This window comes from Hyalella azteca, unplaced genomic scaffold, assembly GCF_000764305.2.
Source record: "Hyalella azteca isolate HAZT.00-mixed unplaced genomic scaffold, Hazt_2.0.2 contig10118, whole genome shotgun sequence".
Taxonomy (NCBI): domain Eukaryota; kingdom Metazoa; phylum Arthropoda; class Malacostraca; order Amphipoda; family Hyalellidae; genus Hyalella; species Hyalella azteca.
Genome location: NW_025940165.1, coordinates 129392 through 150369, shown reverse-complemented (window position 1 = coordinate 150369; position 20978 = coordinate 129392). Strand labels below are relative to the sequence as shown.

Here is a 20978-nt window from a genome sequence, read left to right as displayed (position 1 = left end):
CAAGATTTTTTTTCCTAAAGGCGTTTGACGGAATTTTTCTGGAGCCCATTTGATGAATAATTATAAAATTAGGGATTTTCGTGACTCCCTGACATAAAATCTTCAATCGTATGGCCATCAAGTTAAATTTTTCGATAAAGGAAGGATAAAAGTTATAAATCAATACGATAGTAATGAGCTATCTTTATGTATAGAAATGCAAAAGTATAAGTATGTGTAAATGTTTTTCTAGGCAAATCTGTTAAACACTTTTTTATTTCTGCTTCACCCTGAGGCTTTTATAAGCCTTTCTGAAAATACATATAGAAGCAAAAATTAATGACATCTTATCTTTCGATCTAACAGTAGTAACAAAGTAGCATATGACGCAAAATATAACACTAATAAAAATAGACTAATATAAATAATAAACACCAATTAAAAACCATCACTGAATCTTCACAGAAGATTATTACAAAATAAACAGAGTAAGTACTAACCGAACCTATGTGTTGATATTGATGATTAAATATCATATACAAAGTAATGACAAGGTGCAAGACGTGGCTGAACGAGGTCACGTCAGATATGACTTAAAAAATAAATAAGAAATGCAAGTAACCTGACTAATAATAAAAAATCTATTAATAAAACAAAATATTAGTCCACGTTCCAACACAATTTGAAAAAATATGTTGAATCAGTGTTCTTTGTTGCTATCATTTAACATTTCTCAAGCCACCGCCTCCATCAGCAACTTTGAACGTAAAAAGCGTCAAACTCGGATATGTTATCAAACGTATCTGCAAATATTTAATGGGCAATTTAATTTTATTATTTATTTTATTATTTTCTAGTTGATTTGGAAGATTAATCTGTTCTCAGACGAATTGGAGCCTTGATTCTAATTAAAATGTTTCTGGAAACATCAAAAAGTTTAAACTCTCAAGCGTTAATCCCCATCAATATTCAGAATCGTTTCAGCCAAGGGTTGGATGTTCATTGGCCACCGATAACTTGCCTATAATATTTTCAGCGTCATAAAAACGAGATCTAGAATAATTCATCCTGAATATTCTAATCCAAAATTTGAATATTTGATAGTCTTTATCGAGAAAAATTTTTCCGATTTTGAACTCTTTATAGAAAATTTATGACACAGAATTGAGTTTCCAGTTTAATCCATATCAGGGCGAACAGACATTATTTTAAATCCTTCCACGTGATTCCGTTATGATAAAACGTAAATTTAATTTATTACCAAATCAACCCTGAAGTGCATCGAACTAATTAGTTAATTAAATCTCACTAGAAATGAAGAGTTTTAATTGAAGATCGCCTGAATTATCGGTGTGGTCGATGCCAGAACAATTTCAACTTTAATTTTAGTGTCATCAACGTCATGACGATTCTAGTTTCACTTTTTGATATCAGCGATGTCACAACATTAATTTAGTATCGATTTCCGTAAAATTATTCTGATTTCAGCTTCAATTTTGTTGCCAGCTATGCTAAGACGATTCCAACTTAAATTTCGGTGTCAGTCACATCTGGAAAATTTTAATAAGTTAGACTGAAAATTAATTATGTGAGCGGCACGAATGACGTCACATTGCTAATTTTCCCTCCACCGTGGCCTGGGACTGCTACGTCTGACACGCTCGCTAAGGATACTAAGGATACTACGTTCAACAAATTGCTTCCACTGTCAGCCTGAAGATGGCGGACTCAGGATACTGACGAAATTGGGGTTCTAAATTTTCACTCACTGTTTCTATTATTGCCTTCATGGATCAAGGTCATCTGCATCGTGCGGCTCGCAGCTAAGGGCAAGGGATTTGTACCTTTTGCTGGTCCTCTCTAAAAATAATTCCTGAAGGCCGATGTCAGGGTATAAGGATCCTATATATAGGATCCCATGTCGTATTTACGTCACGGTGGAAAAATATGAAAGTTGCATTTTAGATTCTATAGGTTCATGCACTAACAGATGCGAATCATAGATTTAAATAATATGATAAACAATTTTTTTATATTTTAGAGTTATAAATGCATTTAAAGAATCGAAGTGATCACTTCAAGTAACAACCGCGAGTTTTTACTCCCATAAGCTTTATTGTAAAGACCTCGCTTTTTTGACTCAGAAGAATCAGAAATGCCGGAAGTGGAAGCTAAAACCTTGAAGTCACTATCAGAAATTGGAACATCGCACTGCTCGACGTGAGCTCGCACAGCCGAATGAGGGGGGATTATAAGTGACCAGACAACTCCTCCCTCTATGTTCTGCGACCCTTGAATAAAGGTTGCGAAACGTCATCCCGACGTACGCAGATGCACATCGTGCACAACTATATTTATTAAATAGGGACACTTTATCATGCCAATCGATTAGTGAAGGTTAATACATTATTTCAGCTTCAATTTTGTTGCCAGCTATGCTAAGACGATTCCAACTTAAATTTCGGTGTCAGTCACATCTGGAAAATTTTAATAAGTTAGACTGAAAATTAATTATGTGAGCGGCACGAATGACGTCACATTGCTAATTTTCCCTCCACCGTGGCCTGGGACTGCTACGTCTGACACGCTCGCTAAGGATACTAAGGATACTACGTTCAACAAATTGCTTCCACTGTCAGCCTGAAGATGGCGGACTCAGGATACTGACGAAATTGGGGTTCAAAATTTTCACTGTTTCTATTATTGCCTTCATGGATCAAGGTCATCTGCATCGTGCGGCTCGCAGCTAAGGGCAAGGGATTTGTACCTTTTGCTGGTCCTCTCTAAAAATAATTCCTGAAGGCCGATGTCAGGGTATAAGGATCCTATATATAGGATCCCATGTCGTATTTACGTCACGGTGGAAAAATATGAAAGTTGCATTTTAGATTCTATAGGTTCATGCACTAACAGATGCGAATCATAGATTTAAATAATATGATAAACAATTTTTTTATATTTTAGAGTTATAAATGCATTTAAAGAATCGAAGTGATCACTTCAAGTAACAACCGCGAGTTTTTACTCCCATAAGCTTTATTGTAAAGACCTCGCTTTTTTGACTCAGAAGAATCAGAAATGCCGGAAGTGGAAGCTAAAACCTTGAAGTCACTATCAGAAATTGGAACATCGCACTGCTCGACGTGAGCTCGCACAGCCGAATGAGGGGGGATTATAAGTGACCAGACAACTCCTCCCTCTATGTTCTGCGACCCTTGAATAAAGGTTGCGAAACGTCATCCCGACGTACGCAGATGCACATCGTGCACAACTATATTTATTAAATAGGGACACTTTATCATGCCAATCGATTAGTGAAGGTTAATACATCATTGCAAAAGAATGTCACTCGCAGTTTAATGCCGTGTGTTTTTACTATTTATTGTGTACAAACAACCTACCGTTCTGTATACAGTTCCACAAATTAGCGAATGGAAAAAATGGCACTTGATTTTCTGTTGCTTGCAAAAGAAAATCAAGCCTTAAAAATTTCAATTCGCTATTACATTTGTATAGCTTAGTTCAAGTTAAGAGCAAAACAAGCGGCAGGATTAGAAGCAATATAATATGAATCATTCGTGAGACTTTTTGTTGATACCATCCACCCCTGGTGCTAGCGTTGTTAAGCTATATATATAGACGTATAAAGATGGCTATTCGACGACGTTATCGCGAACTTTATGTCTCGGAAACTTCTGTCTTTATTTACGTCGCATTTTTACCAACTGGAGAGTTATTTTTTTTTCGTGAAGGCGAAAAGAGCGACTTATAAAAAGGCAGCAAAATACACGTCCCTCTAACTGCACGCCAAATTTTTTTATATAAATTTATATATGAATAAAAGCAGTTACTTTTCTGTCGACGAAACATTTTTCTGTTCAACCGGAAAAATTGAGGATGGATTATTTTTACACAGTGTCTCATGATACTCAATTCAGCGGCAAACACTGCCATCAGTATTTCGGATATCAATAAATTCCATCATTATTAAGGAGAAATATAAATTTTGACAGAGTTGAACGTGAATTTTTGCCGTTTGAGCTAGAGCAGAAAACTCAAACACATAATAATATAGCTCTTGTATCTTCGTTTTTAGTTCAATAAACGTTCATTGTTTCATATGCACGCGCCCACAAGAAAAAACGATAATCTCGAAACAAACTTTACAAAAACATGCAGAACTTCTATTCTGAACTTAAATTAGAAACTTCGTAAATTTTCGTTGAATAAAAACAGAAAAGTTGGTTTCCAACCATTTCACCCATTTTAAAACTCGGAATATAGAAATAATATTGCTTGTCATAAGAAGAGGTTACATTGAACTATTTTTTCAGCAACTAATGTCAGACAGAAAGCATTTTCAAGTTTACTTTGATAGTTGAAACGATATCTTGAGACACCCACGAGGAAAACGTAATGCGATCTTTCGCCTTTTGAGAAAATCTTCCATCTCCGGTTCTGACGATGGCGTTTGGACATCGTATCCATAAGCGGACACTTTTATCAAAGTGGTTTCGTAATTTTGCAGCAAATCTTTGAAAGGCATTACAACATATTTTATATGACTACGTGTGCACTTATATATATATTAAGATCATACGTAAAATAAAATCACATACAACCAAAGTCAAAAAAACTTGTTGTTATGTTGCAATTCCTTGCTGGCATTGTTTTTTAAGATCACAAGTTTTTTCACGATGCACGCATCCGTACAAAACTGAATTGATTCATTGATTCATACGATGCATTGAAGTGATCGAGTCGCCATGCCGTCCCAAAAAGAGTATTGAATTTTTTTATTGAACATCGATGATTGTAGTCTTTGTTCTTGGTTTCAAAAACGATAAAAAATCTTGAACTCAGAAGCGTCAGAGGAGCAAGAAAACCGCAATCCGCATGGACAATCGAAAGCTTAATAACATCTGCTGACATGAAGCAAAAAAGTTTTGAAAAATTAGCGCTCTTTCCAATAACAAGATTCTATCCCACACACGTTGTCATTCAATAAATTATTAGAAAAACTATTCTATCCACTTTTCCGGTGCTCGGATTTGCATGTGAAATAAAAATTTTAATAAACCTTACTCTACAGAACATCGATGCAGCTGTAAGAGAGGGATATCTTACAGAACTAATGCAGCTTAGTTATCATGTTATAATCTGAGATAAATTGTATTCAAATCAGTTAAGAAATTAATTTAAAAACGATGATATAAAACACGAGAGTAGTACATGTTGCTTGTAGTACATGTTGCATGAGATATGTAGTACATGTTGCTTGAGATCGCTCGCGACACGTGCTTTCCTCGTGCACACAGTTACCAAATGTACGTAAGGCTGTACGAATCTGTACGTAATGCAAATGTTGTACGCGTCTGTAAGTAATACTAAACGTACGTATCCGTACGGAATGCAGGGAGGTAATATTATACGTATTGATACATAATGCAGATGCAGTACGCATTTGTACGAAATGCTAAACATTTAGCGACATAATGCTGTACGGATCTTCCCACCTCGTTATAAGCACGTTATGCTGTTATATGGTATGCTGTTATACGTTATGCTGTTATACATTATGCTGTTATTCGTTATACTGTTGTACGTTATTCTGTTATACGTTATATGCATGGCTGTAACGAAGAGTTTGTCTGGTATTGAACGTGTGATCGGCGGCTTCATCTTGCCTATTGAAATTCGTTGCTTATTGGCCGCAGTCTGACAGGCCTCCGTACCATCAATTCTTCCTTAAAGATACCATAAATTTCACTGTAAAATCTCATCAAGGCTTATTGATGATCCTAGATTTCCATGCGACGAAGCAATATTTGAATACCTCCTTTATAAACATTATTGGAGGATGATAGTGATGGACCATCGATAGTTATATGGCTTCCCATGGCTTCAGAATGAAATTTTAGGTGACGACTAAAAGGTGGTAAAATCGTTTATAGCTTTGGCACGAAAAAAAAAATATTATATACATTATACAACTCATTTTAATTGTGCCACTGAAGAATAACTTTTACTAATTCCATTTGTGACATTTTAAACCAATGCACGCGCTTAAAAATCATCATAAAAAAACCTTCTACTCCATCGTCGTAATTTCGTCATAATTCTTCGCCTGCTTGACGCGTTGCTATAATAAAAGTCACCACGTCATCTGCACTTATTACCGTACGTCCGCTCATCATTTTCCGGACGCTGTGCGGCCAAATTTATCGTCGGTACTCTCTTCATGGTACCCTTTTCACTTCTGCTCTTCATGGTATCCTCTTCACTTCTGCTCTTCATGGTACCCTCGTCACTTCTGCTCTTCATGGTACCCTCTTCACTTCTGCTCTTCATGGTAACCTCTTCACTTCTGCTCCTCATGGTACCCTCTTCACTTCTGCTCTTCATGGTAACCTCTTCACTTCTGCTCTTCATGNTGATTTCGCACGAAAATATGAATAACAATGGAGGAGGAACGATCAATTATTAAGGAAATTAAGCATCGATATTCAACAGGGGATCATCGATTTGACAGATCATTTGATGATTCAAAACTCGGAAAACTCTGATAAATTTATGACTGGAAACTCTGATGCGATTTACCACGAAGTTACAAGCAATTAAAACCTATACATTTCCTTGTAGTTTCATTTACAACTCTCGGAGACCAGCTCCATCCTAGTTAAAATTTAAATTATTGCAAGTATAAGAGAAAAGCAAATCACAAAAAAAAACGAATAGAATTATTTGAACTGATGAAGGTTCTGTCGTTCTGTTCTCCGAAACTTTCCGGATGAAGATTTTTTGTTATTAAATTCTTGGTAAAGTGGGTATTTGAACAGACTAATGATAATTGATGTCAGTGTTAATCAATGATAGCAATTACTTGCAGCTATCTTGCATCAGCTTGCTCGTCTGTCCATCCACTAAAAAATCCTCTGAACGCATTTAATGAAAAAAATTCCATAAAGTGAGAAACGCTTTCAGAATTTTATATTTTCATAAAACTTCGCCTATTATTTATACACTAATGTAGCAGGGCTCGGCAGCGATCGAAACTGAGTCTACCCTGGCGGTTATTGAGTCGTTTGATGCATCGCATTTTGCATATCAAAAGGAGATACCGAAGGCGTTTTGGACACGTGGAGCGTCAGAACACGTGCTGAAAACTGCCATTCAAGAAGTGGGGAGCGTCTGTGCTCGCGATTATTTATGGATTTATTGGATGGATTTATTTTTATTATTTATGGATAGATTTATTCATGGATTGTACTCGGATTTTTGAGTTCACTGCTAGCATTCCTGATTTATTTTAAAAATATATAAATCATAGTACTATTAAGCATGTTATTCTGACGACATTATTGGAGAACGGTGGTGCTTATAAACTAGTATTCAATACAATACATGAATATTACTCTGCATATTGGGTAAACAACATTATTGTGTACGGTAGTGCGCATATGACCATTCAGTATACTACATTAATATTTCTCATTAAATATGGCAGACGACACAAGTCCAAGTATATGGACCTGAAGATCTTGACAGAAGAGTGAGACTGTCTAAATGTCGATGCACTTTTTACCTTGGGTTATCCTGATACAGTTTGTCTCTGCAAAGAGACGTATCGGTGCTACGCCTGCTCCGCTCGTGCTGTGAATAAGAAATTGTATCAATATTTGGGTAATAACCCATTCATTCTTCTGAGTGAGATGTAGACTAAGACGAAATAAATAGTGCTGACGTTCTCATGTTGTGGATGAACGGTAAAGTTTTGTTGCCCTGTAAGTTTACTTGAGTGTCAAAATACCTGCTTCAATATGCCATTATGACAGTAAAATTCCAGTATATTATTTTTGATAGCCTTTTGTGTGCTATCAATAAAAGCATTCTAATTTTCAAGGATGGGTGTTTGTTTCATCAATAACTTTAACTTTTATTAATTATCTAAAAATAAGGTATGTTAACGAGAATTCCACTTCTGATCTAAAGTCTCGGAAAACATTACTTCTGCTCATGAACACCATTCACCGACAGAATTTTATGCGAAATGTGTATAATGAAAAATTGATATGTATTATATATACCAGGCATATAGTCCACATAATTCAATCAGGATATATTTTCTAATGTTATTTGTCTTGATGATATCATTGTTATAATATTATACAAACTGTAAACAGTATATAGATGGTAATGCAACAGCCTTGGCAAAGGCATGCGCTGTTGTAACAACTTTGCCGTTGCGTGACTGAGTTAAGTCTGCATACATCGTGCCTGAATGCCTGAGTGTACGAGTGTGATTATATGGAATACAAATCAGTACACTTGAGGACATTAACGATATCAACCACAACAGTTGTCCTATTTCATACCAGAATTATGATTATTACAGGCTAATTATAATAATTCCTCAATCTTATTAAAAATTCCTATATTATTTATTGTCGATTTGAGCGAGCCTGAGTATGAAGATTGATTCAGAGTTGATATTTTTTTCAATTATTTAATTTAACAACAATAGGGATATTATTCTCGTTATACTCCGTTTATTTTATACTGAACGTTTCAATAGCTATGTTTCCTTATTCATTCTTTATAAAAATATGTGCCATCGAAATAAAACTTTTTATGACTGCAAAAATCTGAATTAATATCCATGTTTCACAAATTAAATTATGTAATAAGATTATCAAGGAAAATAAGTTATAAATTATTCATAATTATCAAATTCGTATGATGCATAAACTCTATGCCTAAAATGACGCCAAAAATAAATCTATATGCCTTATGAAACGTTGAAAAGGAAGTACGTTATCATGATAAAAATACGTTATATAGTGATAAAAAGACGTCGAAAATTTGTTCCGACAATAGGTTATAAGAAAAAAGTTTACATAAAACCAATTAATATTAAAAATAATAATAACAATATTACTAAATATATTTTTCTGTAACGTAACACGTTTGAAAGCCCCTGGCACGGGATAGACTGCAGTGCTTGTTGATTGATCAATCCAGCAATGCAACAGCTTGCCCAATCAGAATAAGCTTCTTGATTTGGCCAATCAGCGGACCTTGTGGTGCGTTCGTGACCGGAAGTACCCGGAATCCCTTAAAATATAACTCAGTACTCACTGCAGTGAGTGACAGAGAGCGAATTTTCTCGTCGGCGAAAACTTGAGGTCACGGACGGACGGACAGACGGACAGACAGACAGACGGACATGGCGAGCACAATAGTGCATTTTTTCCATAAATGAGAAAAGGCGCTAAAAATTAAGTGGCAACTAGAATGAATGGTAATATAAAATTTATTTGTGGTAACTGATTACCATGTAACATGGTAATTAGTTAACGTGTAATAATATAATTAAATGGCAACTAGATTGAATGGAAATGAAAAATTTATTTGTGGTAACTGTTTACCATGTAACTTGGTAAGATGGTGTTCTTTTCAAGTGTTCAGTCGTAAAACGATGTCTTTATCGATCTATTTTCCTTTGGAAATAATATAACAACAATAATTATATCCCATCTTCATAAAAGACTAATAATTAGACGTTGGCTGCGGGTTGGTCGCTTCCACAACATCGCTCGCAAGACGTGTTGTGATGATTTCAAGTTATTTCTTAATTTTATCGTATATTTTTTTATATATTTGTAATTTTAATCTCCTGACAAAAGTTTATGCTTGATGAACTGAAAAAGGTCTATAATATGTCAAAAATTTTCTTTGCTATGCATTGACACACACGAAACAATTTTATCAGATATTTTCAACATGAGCATATTAAATGTACTTATATTAAAAACGTTAACCCATTTTCATTAAAGATAATAGAACTCATGAGCTGCAGCCCGATTACAAGTAACTTATGGTGGACAAGTAATTCAGGCTCAATAGTGTTGAATTAATTATCAATACGGCATTTATGATCGACAAGTAATTTATAATCTAAGGGTAATTTAAACAAATAATTTGGGGTAATGTAAACAATAATGCACAGATTATTTATTGGAGCAATTATGTATATCACACTTGAAGACCTTAACAATGACGTCCGATTATAATTTTTATAATTTATTAGTTCATTTAAAATTATTTTTTATCTCTGCATTGATTAAGAAGGAATATAATGTATTCTTGTTTCCGCTAATTCATTACTTTACCTAAATTTGAGCTCTCAAATTTACTTTGAATTAGAAGGTTGCTGCGAAATTACGAACCTAAAATTATAAAAATTTTAAGTAAATTATATAGAATTAAAATATATTTTCTTCTATTGACTATTAGAATTGAATGGAAAATGTTTTATTGAGTTAAAACAATATCATTACACAGCGGAAATTTTGAGCAATTCAATAGAAATTTCTAGGACTTATTCCTATAGAAATATTATACACATGAAAGGTAATGGCTTCTCAAATATCTCTTTACTTAAAACAGAGGCAGGATCTTAGATTAATTTTTCACCGGATTTATAAATTTTTATTTCTAGTGCACAATATAATCATAAATCTCTCATCAAACTTAGTTATTAAACTATGTATAACAGGCCAATATATAAATTTTTTTTCATCGATTTGGGTTAATAGAAACTTATGAAATACTTTTCATATTTTCATCATAAACTTTGAAACAAGCAACTACTAAGTCTCCATCACAGCAAAATTATTCTCTAGAAGCATTACTAAGCGTTACTCCAGTAGACATGCAGTATCTAATTGTAGTCTCTTCTTCAGTTATAATAACTATAAAATTCCTTAGAACTGTATTATTGAATTTGTTTTTAAATCGACTTCAGAAAGACAAGTTACCCTTCAATATAATTTTTTCATTAAACTCTGATTCTAAATGATAGTTTTTAAGTATTTCACCATTTAATTATCAAAATCGGTTTAAAAGTACATACAGCTCATAGAAGTTCGCATTTATGAATAATTAACAATCATCGGACATATCTAATGCTGACTAATCAATAATTGGAAATTCCATGCTAAATGAAGATCAAGTACCAACATCACTCAATTATGTTACCGGCAAATGTTTCTTCCTCTGATTATAATTTCAATGTTAACTCTTCTAGGCACACCAGAGAAAACTGAACTAAATTCAGTTCAGAAAAATAAACTAAATTTCCTGCCGAAATTTAGTATGGTTTACACGAACAAAGTAATAAAGCCAAGTAAAACTTGATACTGGAAAAAACGATTTGCAAAAAATGAGGAAGTAGTAAAGGCTGGAATAACTTTTTTGTGAAGAAAACAATTCTCAGAAAATAAAGTAGTAACGTATGGCATAACTTTCTAGTAAAGAAAGTAATTCTCAATAAATAAAGTAGTAACATATGGTATAACTTTCTAGAGAAGAAAACAAAATAAAGTAGTAATGTATGGTATAACTTTCTAGTATAGGAAGCAATTCTCAAAAAATAAAGTAGTAAGGTATGGTAAAACTTTCTAAAAAAGAAAAGATTTCTCAATAAATAAAGTAGTAACGTATGGTGTAACTTTCTAGTATAGGAAGTAATTCTTGAAAAATAAAGTAGTAACGTATGATAAAACTTGCCAGTGGAAATAACGATTAACCCAAGATTACGTGCTAGCGAAGTAAACCACTTTCTGTTAGAATGAGATCATTGTGTGAAACAAGATAATATTGTGCAATTCAGCTAATCCGAATATTGTGCCCAAATCCGCAAAAAAATTATCATGCCTGAATTCATTTGTGAACAGAAATATATGATTTGATAAAAAATGTAAGACAATACTAAGCAATCTTTTAAGGAAATACAGTCAAATAATTAGTTAATTTTCAAGTCAACTAATTTCGAATGAAAGTATAGAAATGCAAAATTTATAACATGGTTGTGAGTTTTCAAAGTTTTTGAAGTTTAAATAATTGAAATTGAAAAACGAATAATTTAAAGGAAAAATATTTTGCAGAGATGAAGACGTATGAAATAAAAATAAAAATATGCTGTAGTTGCTGGATAATTGCGTTTTAAATCTTAAATTAACTTTAAAAGTGAGGTTCAAACAACTTTCATTAATGACTATAACATTAAGCTGCTATCACATTCGTACAGCAGTTATAAAATTGGATAAATTGTAAGAGATGAAGAGATGGAGGTCAGAAATATATTTTACTGGTCCAAGCCATAAAAATTTTTTTAATTTCTCAATGAAGTTAATTTGCTGCAGTTTAACTCCTTTAAGTGTTCCGTATCGCTTAAATTTAGTAAAATAGAATGTGATAACTTGAGGGAATTCGTAAAGGTGAAAGAAGTATATCGATGAGACAAGCGAAGGCATCCGTGGACGAAATTTAAACGTCTTTATAAATAAAATGATGAAACACATATGTATTTATATCTAATTTGTTATAACATTAATACAATCAATCATTTTTAAACATGGTAAATTGAAAAGCTTCTAATTCTTATTCTATTCTAACAAACTAGTATCCAGTTAACGGCGAGTACAGAATTAACTGTACGGAAGCATTCAAGGAACGTTAAAACTCTCCACACTGTCCAGCATCTCAGCTTGAAGCGAGCTAGTTTGCTTCAATTATCTTCAATTAAAAAAAATTCCAGATAATAATAATTATCTAGAATAAGTTCAATAACTAATAAATTGCAAAAGCATTCATTTGCAATGTTTTTTTTCATAGAAAGTCATGTGCCATTCAGCGGAATGAGCTTCTTGAAAGTAAAGGCCATTCAGATTTAGGGAAACCAAATAATAATTTACCAAGAATTCAATAATTTTTAATATATATAAGTAATGGTTTTCTGACCATAATGTGATGAAGTTTACTCATGTCAAGATCCTTAATATGTAAGAAAGTGCAATGAATTTTTTTTTAACTTGTTAATTAATGCTACGTCATGCTACGTGCATGATTATGATTGACTATCGTGTACTTGAATTATGATCGCAAGTTGGGACTTACAAAACGTGTTTTTATAGAAGTAACTAAGAAATTCACTTCAAGGCTTACAAAATTCTATTACTATTTTCATCCTAGGAGTAAGATTGAATTTCAGTGATTTACTATGAAATATTTTAAACCTCTGTCTACTTAGAGACTACATCAATGTTTTCTGTGAAATTCGTTGCGTTCTTGCTTCTATAGCGCTCTTTCTTGTCTTTTATAACGCCATTTATTGTTTTTAAATTACCTAAATTAAACCTTCAATTAATCAGCCTTAAATTGGCACTCATCAACTCAAGAACCAGATGATGGTCGTACAAGATTGTGCGTTAAATGACGTTTCGCTATCTAAGTCGTTAACTTAAATTGAGATGAAAGAGTATCTAACAACCCCAGAATGCGACACTCCGCATATATATATTTTAAGTACAAGTGTGTCATTATTGTAATCAGTGAGGAATGTTTTTTTTCTGCTTCTCTACGACATGTCATCCGCAGAGACCTATATTCAATAGAATCATTGCATGTTTCATCAAAATCTTATCTCATTCTCCTTGTATAGTATTCTGTTTTTTTGCTAAAATTTACACATCAGGTGGAACACCTAAAATTTGTTTTAACAGAAACATTCTTTGGAAAAAATAGGATACATTTCCATTGAACATGATTCATTGTCCCTACTTAAATCCACATCAACATGACCTCCAAAATCACTTCTGTCTGAGGTCTCCGTTTGACATCCGCACTGACATGAGCTCCCGTCGGTAGGAAACTCTGAGCGGAATCCGCTATCTTCGGTGCCTGGGGGAGCAAAGGACTGGGTGATCGCATCACTGGCGGGTGACCACACCCTGCCATCTATTGGATATCATACGTGTGTGGGGGTTGTGATAGGAGGGGTGCGGGTGGGGGCGTATCCCTATGGGGGTCTCAAGGTCTCTCGAAAACCTGACATAGACGCGAAATATGTTTTAGGGACTGCTGTCCGGGTTGCGGTTCGCACGAACGCGAAGAACGTCTCGCGGAAGTCTTTGGAAAAGAGGCAGTAGATGTAGAACGTGACAGAGAAGTTCGTTACTTCCAACACGTTCGCCAGCGCTCGGAAAATCTGTTAAAAAGAGATTGTGAAGAATTGATTAAGGTTCGATATGATGGAGCGGATTTTAGTGATCGAATGAATTTGTGACTGAATTTTTTTCAAATGAATCTGAATCTGTTATAATATAATACACCATTTAACTTGATAACAAACCTTTTAAATTTAACATGGCACTTATCAACATCATTTTATAAACTGCTGATTCAAATAATATATTAACTTTTCGCTCGAAAAACAGACACATTCTAAATTGTCATTAAATCTGCTTGTTTCTACACTCTTCCCATACATTTATCATCCACCCTGTGAATCTACCATTCGCTCTCTAGTTTATCACTGACTTGATAAACGTAGCTGGTGGTGTAGTGGGTGAAGTGGACCGTGACGGAGAGGGCGATCATGGGTGTCATGCAGATGAAGAATATTGCAGAGGTGCCACCCAGCAGGAACATCAGGCGCGACTCTTCTGCGTACTGACGCCTCTGTTCGCCGCTTACCTGCAGCGTTGTGATGTTAACCATTAGCACCTAGTGAGCCATACATTTTTTTGTGTGATTGCTATTGATGAGCTTAATGTTTTCACTTGATATTGATGAGTTGAGTGCCAGTTATTGTTTCACTTGACTTTAGTGGACTTGATGGCAGTTGAAATTTAAGGTGGATTTAGATGTGGACTAATATCGATGAAGTCAGGGTCCGTCAAAAGTGCGACGGGCTAAGATATGGATTAATAAAAGTACTTTATGGCCTTTAAAAATACGGTGGGCTAAGAAGTGGGTTGATAAAGGAACTATATGGCCTTCAAAAATACGATGGGCTAAGATGTGGATTAATAAATTAACTTTATGGCCTTTACAAATACAATGGGCTAAGATATGAATTAATAATGGAACTTTATGGCCTTTAAAAATACGATGGGCTAAAATGTGGATTAAAAAAATAAGTTTCTGGTTTTCAAAAATACGATGGGCTAAGATGTGGATTAATGGAGGAACTTGTTGGCTGTTAAATATGCTATGCTTAGTTGTGGATTAATATTTAGGAATTTGAGTGTGGAAAATAAGGATGGATTTATAAGTGGAGCAATGTATCTGTAAGGAACTTGGAGATTTTTTGGCCATTAAAAATATGAAGGAAGTTAAATTGTGTGAAACTTTAGTTTTAAGGATTTACATGTAGGCGGAAATTCCTTGATGCGTTAAAGTTTAGAACCTTGGCCCGGTGAAAAAAATTTTGCAGAAGGAAATACAGAAAAAATTAAGTTACTGTGAAAAAAGCTAGCATACCTAGTATACCCAATTTTTATTATAATGACTAGTAAAATGACAGTAAAAAATCAGGAATATTTAAATCCAAAGTGAAAATTTTTATAGTGTATGCAAAGAACATGAAAAGTCATTGAAATGAAGCTATTTAAGGATGGAAATGTATACCGAACCGAATGGTATATTTGTACCTCATAGAGATTACTCTTGGGAATGCTTGGTCATGAATATCAATTATTGCACCGCCTCTCTGTAATTACACTGTCTAGTCGAAGTAATACGAGGTAATCAAAATTGATGGCTTGTATTATTAATGACAATGCATGTTATGATTATTATTGTATCAATTATATAACTCGACACATGAGCGTGAAGTCAAAGTGAATTGAATATGAATACGTTGTGAATTAAGTGAGAAAAATGCAGGAAGAAGCGCAAACGCGTTTAGCATTTACGTTAAACGACGTCATCGCCTCTCAAACATTAACATATGTGAACATTATATTGAACATTAATTAATTAATCCTTCATATTCAATGTTTTCTGCTAAATAAATAGTACAGTTAATTGAACTGTTACAGTTAAACACAAGTTACAACAGTTACATTTAATTAGACAGTGTAATAAATACTGTTAATTGAACAGTGTAATGAAAACAGTTAATAATTAAACAGTCACAACATACGGTTACATACCTTAGTTTGTGTCATCCTACGCCGTCGCTCACACACGGCGCGGTACGCGTAGATGATGTGGATGTTCAGGTAGAAAAGCACCGCCGCGGGTAGAAGCTTGTAGGATATTTCCATGAGCCACTTGTAAGCGTTGAACCACCCGGACAACGTCAATGATTCGTTGATTTGTTTCATGTACACAACTTGTCCTTTGAAAACAATTTTTAAAGTTATTATTTATCAATTTTAATTATGATCAAACATGAACATTTTATCAATGATTCTGACCACATTTAATCGAAATATGAATCGTAGGATCAGCCGTTTTTGAATTAATCGAATTACTTCTGAATCATCATAATAAAAATAAAATAGATATAAGGGAAAAAGCCAGGACTATTGGTACTGCCTATTGGTTGCAGTGCGAGCCATAATACAAATTTTGCTCACTTCTATTGGCCCGTATGCTAAATAGGGCACTAGCACTACGGAGTAGCACTATGCACTACGAAGTGTCCTGTTGGTATGCTAAATACGTCACAGACACTAAGCACTTCGAAGTAGCTCTACAATGTTTAGTGTCGCTTCCGCACTACGGCTTGTAGTGCGTAGTGCTACTTCGTAGTGCTAGTGCCCCATTTAGCATACGGGCCATCGTCTCTGCTCTGTATGACGTCGGTCAGGAAGAGGTAGCGCTATATATTACAGTATCAAGTCATTATTCGAATCTTACTGAATGGTACTCGCCTCTGCCGTCTCTGCACTGGATGACGTAGCCGGGAAGAGGTAAGGGCTATGTATTACAGTAGCCAGTCATACTTCAAATCTTACTCAGTGGTACTCACCTCTATCGTCTCTGCACTGGATGACATCAGCCAGGAAAAGGTAGGGGCTGTAGAGGGTGAAGGTAACGAGTGGTAGCAGTGCTACGGTGGTGTGCGCTCGTCTGGTCGCGCCGCACAGGTTGCGGGCCTTCGCTGGGAAGCAGACGGAGATGTAGCGCTCAACCGTGAGCGCCAGCAGCATTAACACGCTCACGCCTGCCACACATGTAAGAATATCATGTAGTGTCACTTTATGCCATAAATATTTTTGCTCATAAATTTTGTATGTAATTTGCGCTCAATTTCAGGTATTTTGTTGTCTTCTAGAGATGAGGTTAACGGTGATGTACACATTGTTTTCTAGAACGAGCGTTGAGGGTATTTTGGAAATGCTTTATGAAATATTCACGAGTGACTAACCCTAATGCGTCATAGTTTACTATTATATTGCAAAAAATTACTCAATTTGTATAAAATGATATTGACACTGTCACATTTAAACAATATTAACACAGTACCACTGAAATAGTATTGAATAACATCAATGGTAACACGGTCGAACTTTGTGGCAAGATCTCAGCCTCTCTGACCTATACAGGAGTTGCCGAAGTAGAGCACAATCCTGGCGTGGAAGAAAGCCACGGCGAAGCTCTGCCAGCGTCCCAGCTCGTGGGTGAGGACGCGGTGGGTGAACGGAATGGCGCACAGCAGCGCAAAGAAAGATGCCGTCGCGTACGCTGCACGTGGAAAAACACAAAAAGCGAATTATGTTATGTGGTTCGAACCCAGATAGTGTGTTCTATGTTCGAACCCAGATAGTGTGTTCTATGTTCGAACCCAGATAGTATGTTCTGTGGGTGAACGGAATGGCGCAGAGCAGCGCAAAGAACGACGCCGTCGCGTACGCTGCCCGTGGAAAAACACAAAATACGAGTTATGTTATGTGGTTCGAACCCAGAAAGTATTTACAGACGAGTTACAGAATACACATGGCGAGTTATTTTCTGTTCGAGCTCAGAGAATATTTACAGCCGCCCGAGCTTCTGAAAACAAGAATCAGAAGCTGGGGAGGCTGTTAACAGACACTGCGAATAATTTTTCATTCCAACCCAGATAATATTTGCGGACGCCCCAGCTTCTTATAGCGCGAGTCAGAAGCCGGGGTGACTATGTACACACACTGCGAGTTATATCTTGTTCGAACCCAGGAATGTTTATGGCCGTTGCAGCTTCTGAAAATGTGAATCAGAAGCTGGGGCGGCTATATTAATTAATTCTTTATAAGACAATATTTCGCATCACTCTTTCGAACACTTTAAAAATGGTTCTATATAATTACGTCTAGATTTAATAATCCCATATTATAGTAGTATTATTTGTATTATTATTTTACTGTTTTGTGAACCTCAGAATGGTGATATTTCCAACTTTAGTTCTTCAGTAATTTTCACGTACGTGCGGGTGGCATCTATTTAAAGAAAAGTTTTGCTATCCGGGTGTCTGATCTTTAAACGCTATGCCTCTATCTACAAAACAGGGCTCTTATAATAACATGTTCATAATGATTAAATACCCCATAGGAGTTAAATAAAGTTGAAAATATACATACATTCTTCAAAGGTTAGTTCGAGCGAACATCAAGATTTTATAATGTTTATTGATTAGTTGAAAGACAACGAGTATTCTGTTTCTAATTTCCTAAGACGATTTCAAAGCTACCCTACGTTCAGGCCATCTTTTCAAGGCTCCATTGCAACGAAGCCAGGGCATTTCAACGCCAAACGGAGGCACTGGAAATTCCATCAAATCCCTTAATTTAATTCAATTTCAATTTCTTTGACGTTGAACCGAGTCCAGAAGAGAGGTCAGACAGCAGACTTCTCTCTCATTTCAATTGTGAAATTTGTTTGAGTTTATATATCGTTTTATTAGAAACTTTTTTTCTGTGCACTAGGAATTTTCTTAATATCTTTCTTAAATGTGAATCAGAAGCTGGGGCGGCTATACATTTATTCTTTATAAGACAATCATCTTTATAAGATTCTTTCGAACACTTTAAAAATGGTTCTAATTGAAGTCTAGATTTAATAATCCCATATTTTAGTAGTATTACTTGTCATATTATTTTACTGTTTTGTGAACCTCAGAATGGTGACATTTAATTTATTTTTATTTGATTTCAAGAGAAGTTAAAATCCGATTTCAGACAAAGAATTTTGGAAGCTGCTCTAGTGCCAAGTATATGTATTTGTCTCTGCGAATATTCGTATCTGCATTTTTAAGCTCGATTAAGATCCTATTTCAACAGAGAATTTTGGCAGCTGCTTTAGTACCAAATATATTATATTCTGCATATATTCTTCTCTGCGTGCAAAGTGTCAACTATTCCCTAACCTCTCACGATGTTCTCATCCACACCCACAAAAAACCCAAACCCTGAGCTACAAATGAACCAAAACGACGTTTTGGTTACGCGTGCACAGTTTCTTTGACGATACCATGGCACGGAAACATGAAACACACCGCCTAATGAGCTCTTTGACGACACGCGGTTTCATTTAGAAGAATAACACCGGGATAATTTGAGGCTGAGGCTAAACTTTTGTAAACCTGCTTGTCAAGGATATTCTATGTATTGATGGTAGGTTTAGGCCTGAAATCTCTAGAGTTTGTTTACAGAAATCATGCAATTTCGGTTCATATTTTTTAATATCTCAATAAAAGCCGTGAGATAAACGAGCGTCAAGTGAGCCTTTTCAGACTGGTGACCTTGTTGTTGAGGCCTGTTACGAATTTTATGACGCCTTTAGGTGGTAAATTACAAGAAGAATCAACGTAATGATGTGCAACGAGGCCGCTTGTAATTCTTATTCCGACATCACAAAAATTAATTCAGTCAATAAACTATTTTTATGAATGATCCTGTATGATCCTGTATGAATGATCTTATATGAATGAATGGTTCTCATGAATGATCCCGTACCTTTAAGAACAATTATTATCAACTTATCGAATGGCTATGCGTTCAAAATCAAACGGGTAATATCTATTAATAATCCTTTGTACTGTCCTGAGAGGCTTAAGTACATAAATATTATCTGGAAATTAATCAATTGGAATTAATCAATTACCTCTCTTTGAATATCCCCACCGCTATGTTGACTTTTGAGATTAAGATAATTTTGCCAATGTATCTATTTAGTCAACGTCTTTCGAAAAATATTTTTATTTGTTTCCACAATAATATAATCTCTTCTCGTATTCCTATCGGTGATTTTAATTATGAAAGGGCATTGAACTTAGGTCCCAAGCCTGCAAATAATATCTGGCGTGGCTTTAATCTTCAATGAGAATCGGCAGCTAAACTTAGGCCATAAATGATTGTGAGCGTCACACCTGAATCAGATTTTATTATCTTAATTGGGTTTGATTAACCTGCTCAGTGGACTGGACGACGTTCCATTACTAATCGGAAAGATTGGCCGGTTTATCGTCGGAAAACGTGTGTTAGATCGCTGGACGCCAAAATGCCATCATGGTTTTCTTTGGAGAGTTTTTGATGGGCTAGTTTCTTTATCTCATTGATCGAGCAGCCGTGATGGAAATATAGTTGAACAATAACTAAGATTCTTAACTAGTGCATATATGTAAGAAAATTATTTATTTATTATTAGCTCGAAATTGATATCAGTATTAGCTCCATAATATAAATTCTATCAAAATACTACATTTCGATAGAAAATATTTGTTGTTTGATTATTTTTTACATGATTTTTGTTGTTTTTATTCCGAGTATGATTGAACTTCTGCTATAGAGCGTCAGAAGCTAGCAATGCTATAAATAGCGGCTGAAGCCGAAAAGTATAGTAAAATATTTCATCAGAGTATAATTACCACTATGTTAGCAGACATGTTTCATGAGGATCCTAAATATATCGTACTCAGGAAATATCAAGCCTCCGCACAAGTCCCAGAGTGGATCCGCACAATCATGCCCACCCGGAACTCTAAAAAAAATACTAGTCGCAACGAAGCCCTGGACGCTGAATTATTCATCAACGTGGCGTGACAGAAGCTCGAGTTGAAGATGACCGAGCACACGTCAGCAACAATATTGAATACATGCTGGTTGTAATCAACATATAATTAGTTGTTGAAGTTACCGTCAGACTGATTACCAGACCAAATGACTCTC

The 20978-nt window shown here is 35.1% G+C and overlaps 1 protein-coding gene across 1 annotated transcript; it reads right to left on the bottom strand.

Moving 5' to 3' along the window:
* Nucleotides 1-12405: 12405 nt before the first annotated feature.
* Nucleotides 12406-17515, bottom strand: LOC108679825 (probable G-protein coupled receptor B0563.6). Its single transcript, XM_018168553.2, has 5 exons — nt 17374-17515; nt 16805-16999; nt 15981-16168; nt 14362-14517; nt 12406-14029 (listed from the first exon to the last, which is right to left on the bottom strand). The coding sequence occupies exons 2-5, from the start codon at nt 16983-16985 to the stop codon at nt 13841-13843; spliced, it is 714 nt and encodes a 237-aa protein (XP_018024042.2). The 5' UTR covers nt 16986-16999; nt 17374-17515; the 3' UTR covers nt 12406-13840.
* Between the last annotated feature and the right edge of the window lie 3463 nt (nt 17516-20978).

Excerpts from the sequence above, each read along its gene's own strand:
- LOC108679825 (XM_018168553.2), bottom strand. The coding sequence starts at position 16,985 with ATGCTGCTGGCGCTCACGGTTGAGCGCTACATCTCCGTCTGCTTCCCA. Across the intron at positions 16,169-16,804 it reads CCAGTGCAGAGACGATAGAG|GACAAGTTGTGTACATGAAA; the intron begins GTGAGTACCACT and ends TTGTTTTCAAAG. Across the intron at positions 14,518-15,980 it reads GTAGGATGACACAAACTAAG|GTAAGCGGCGAACAGAGGCG; the intron begins GTATGTAACCGT and ends ACAACGCTGCAG.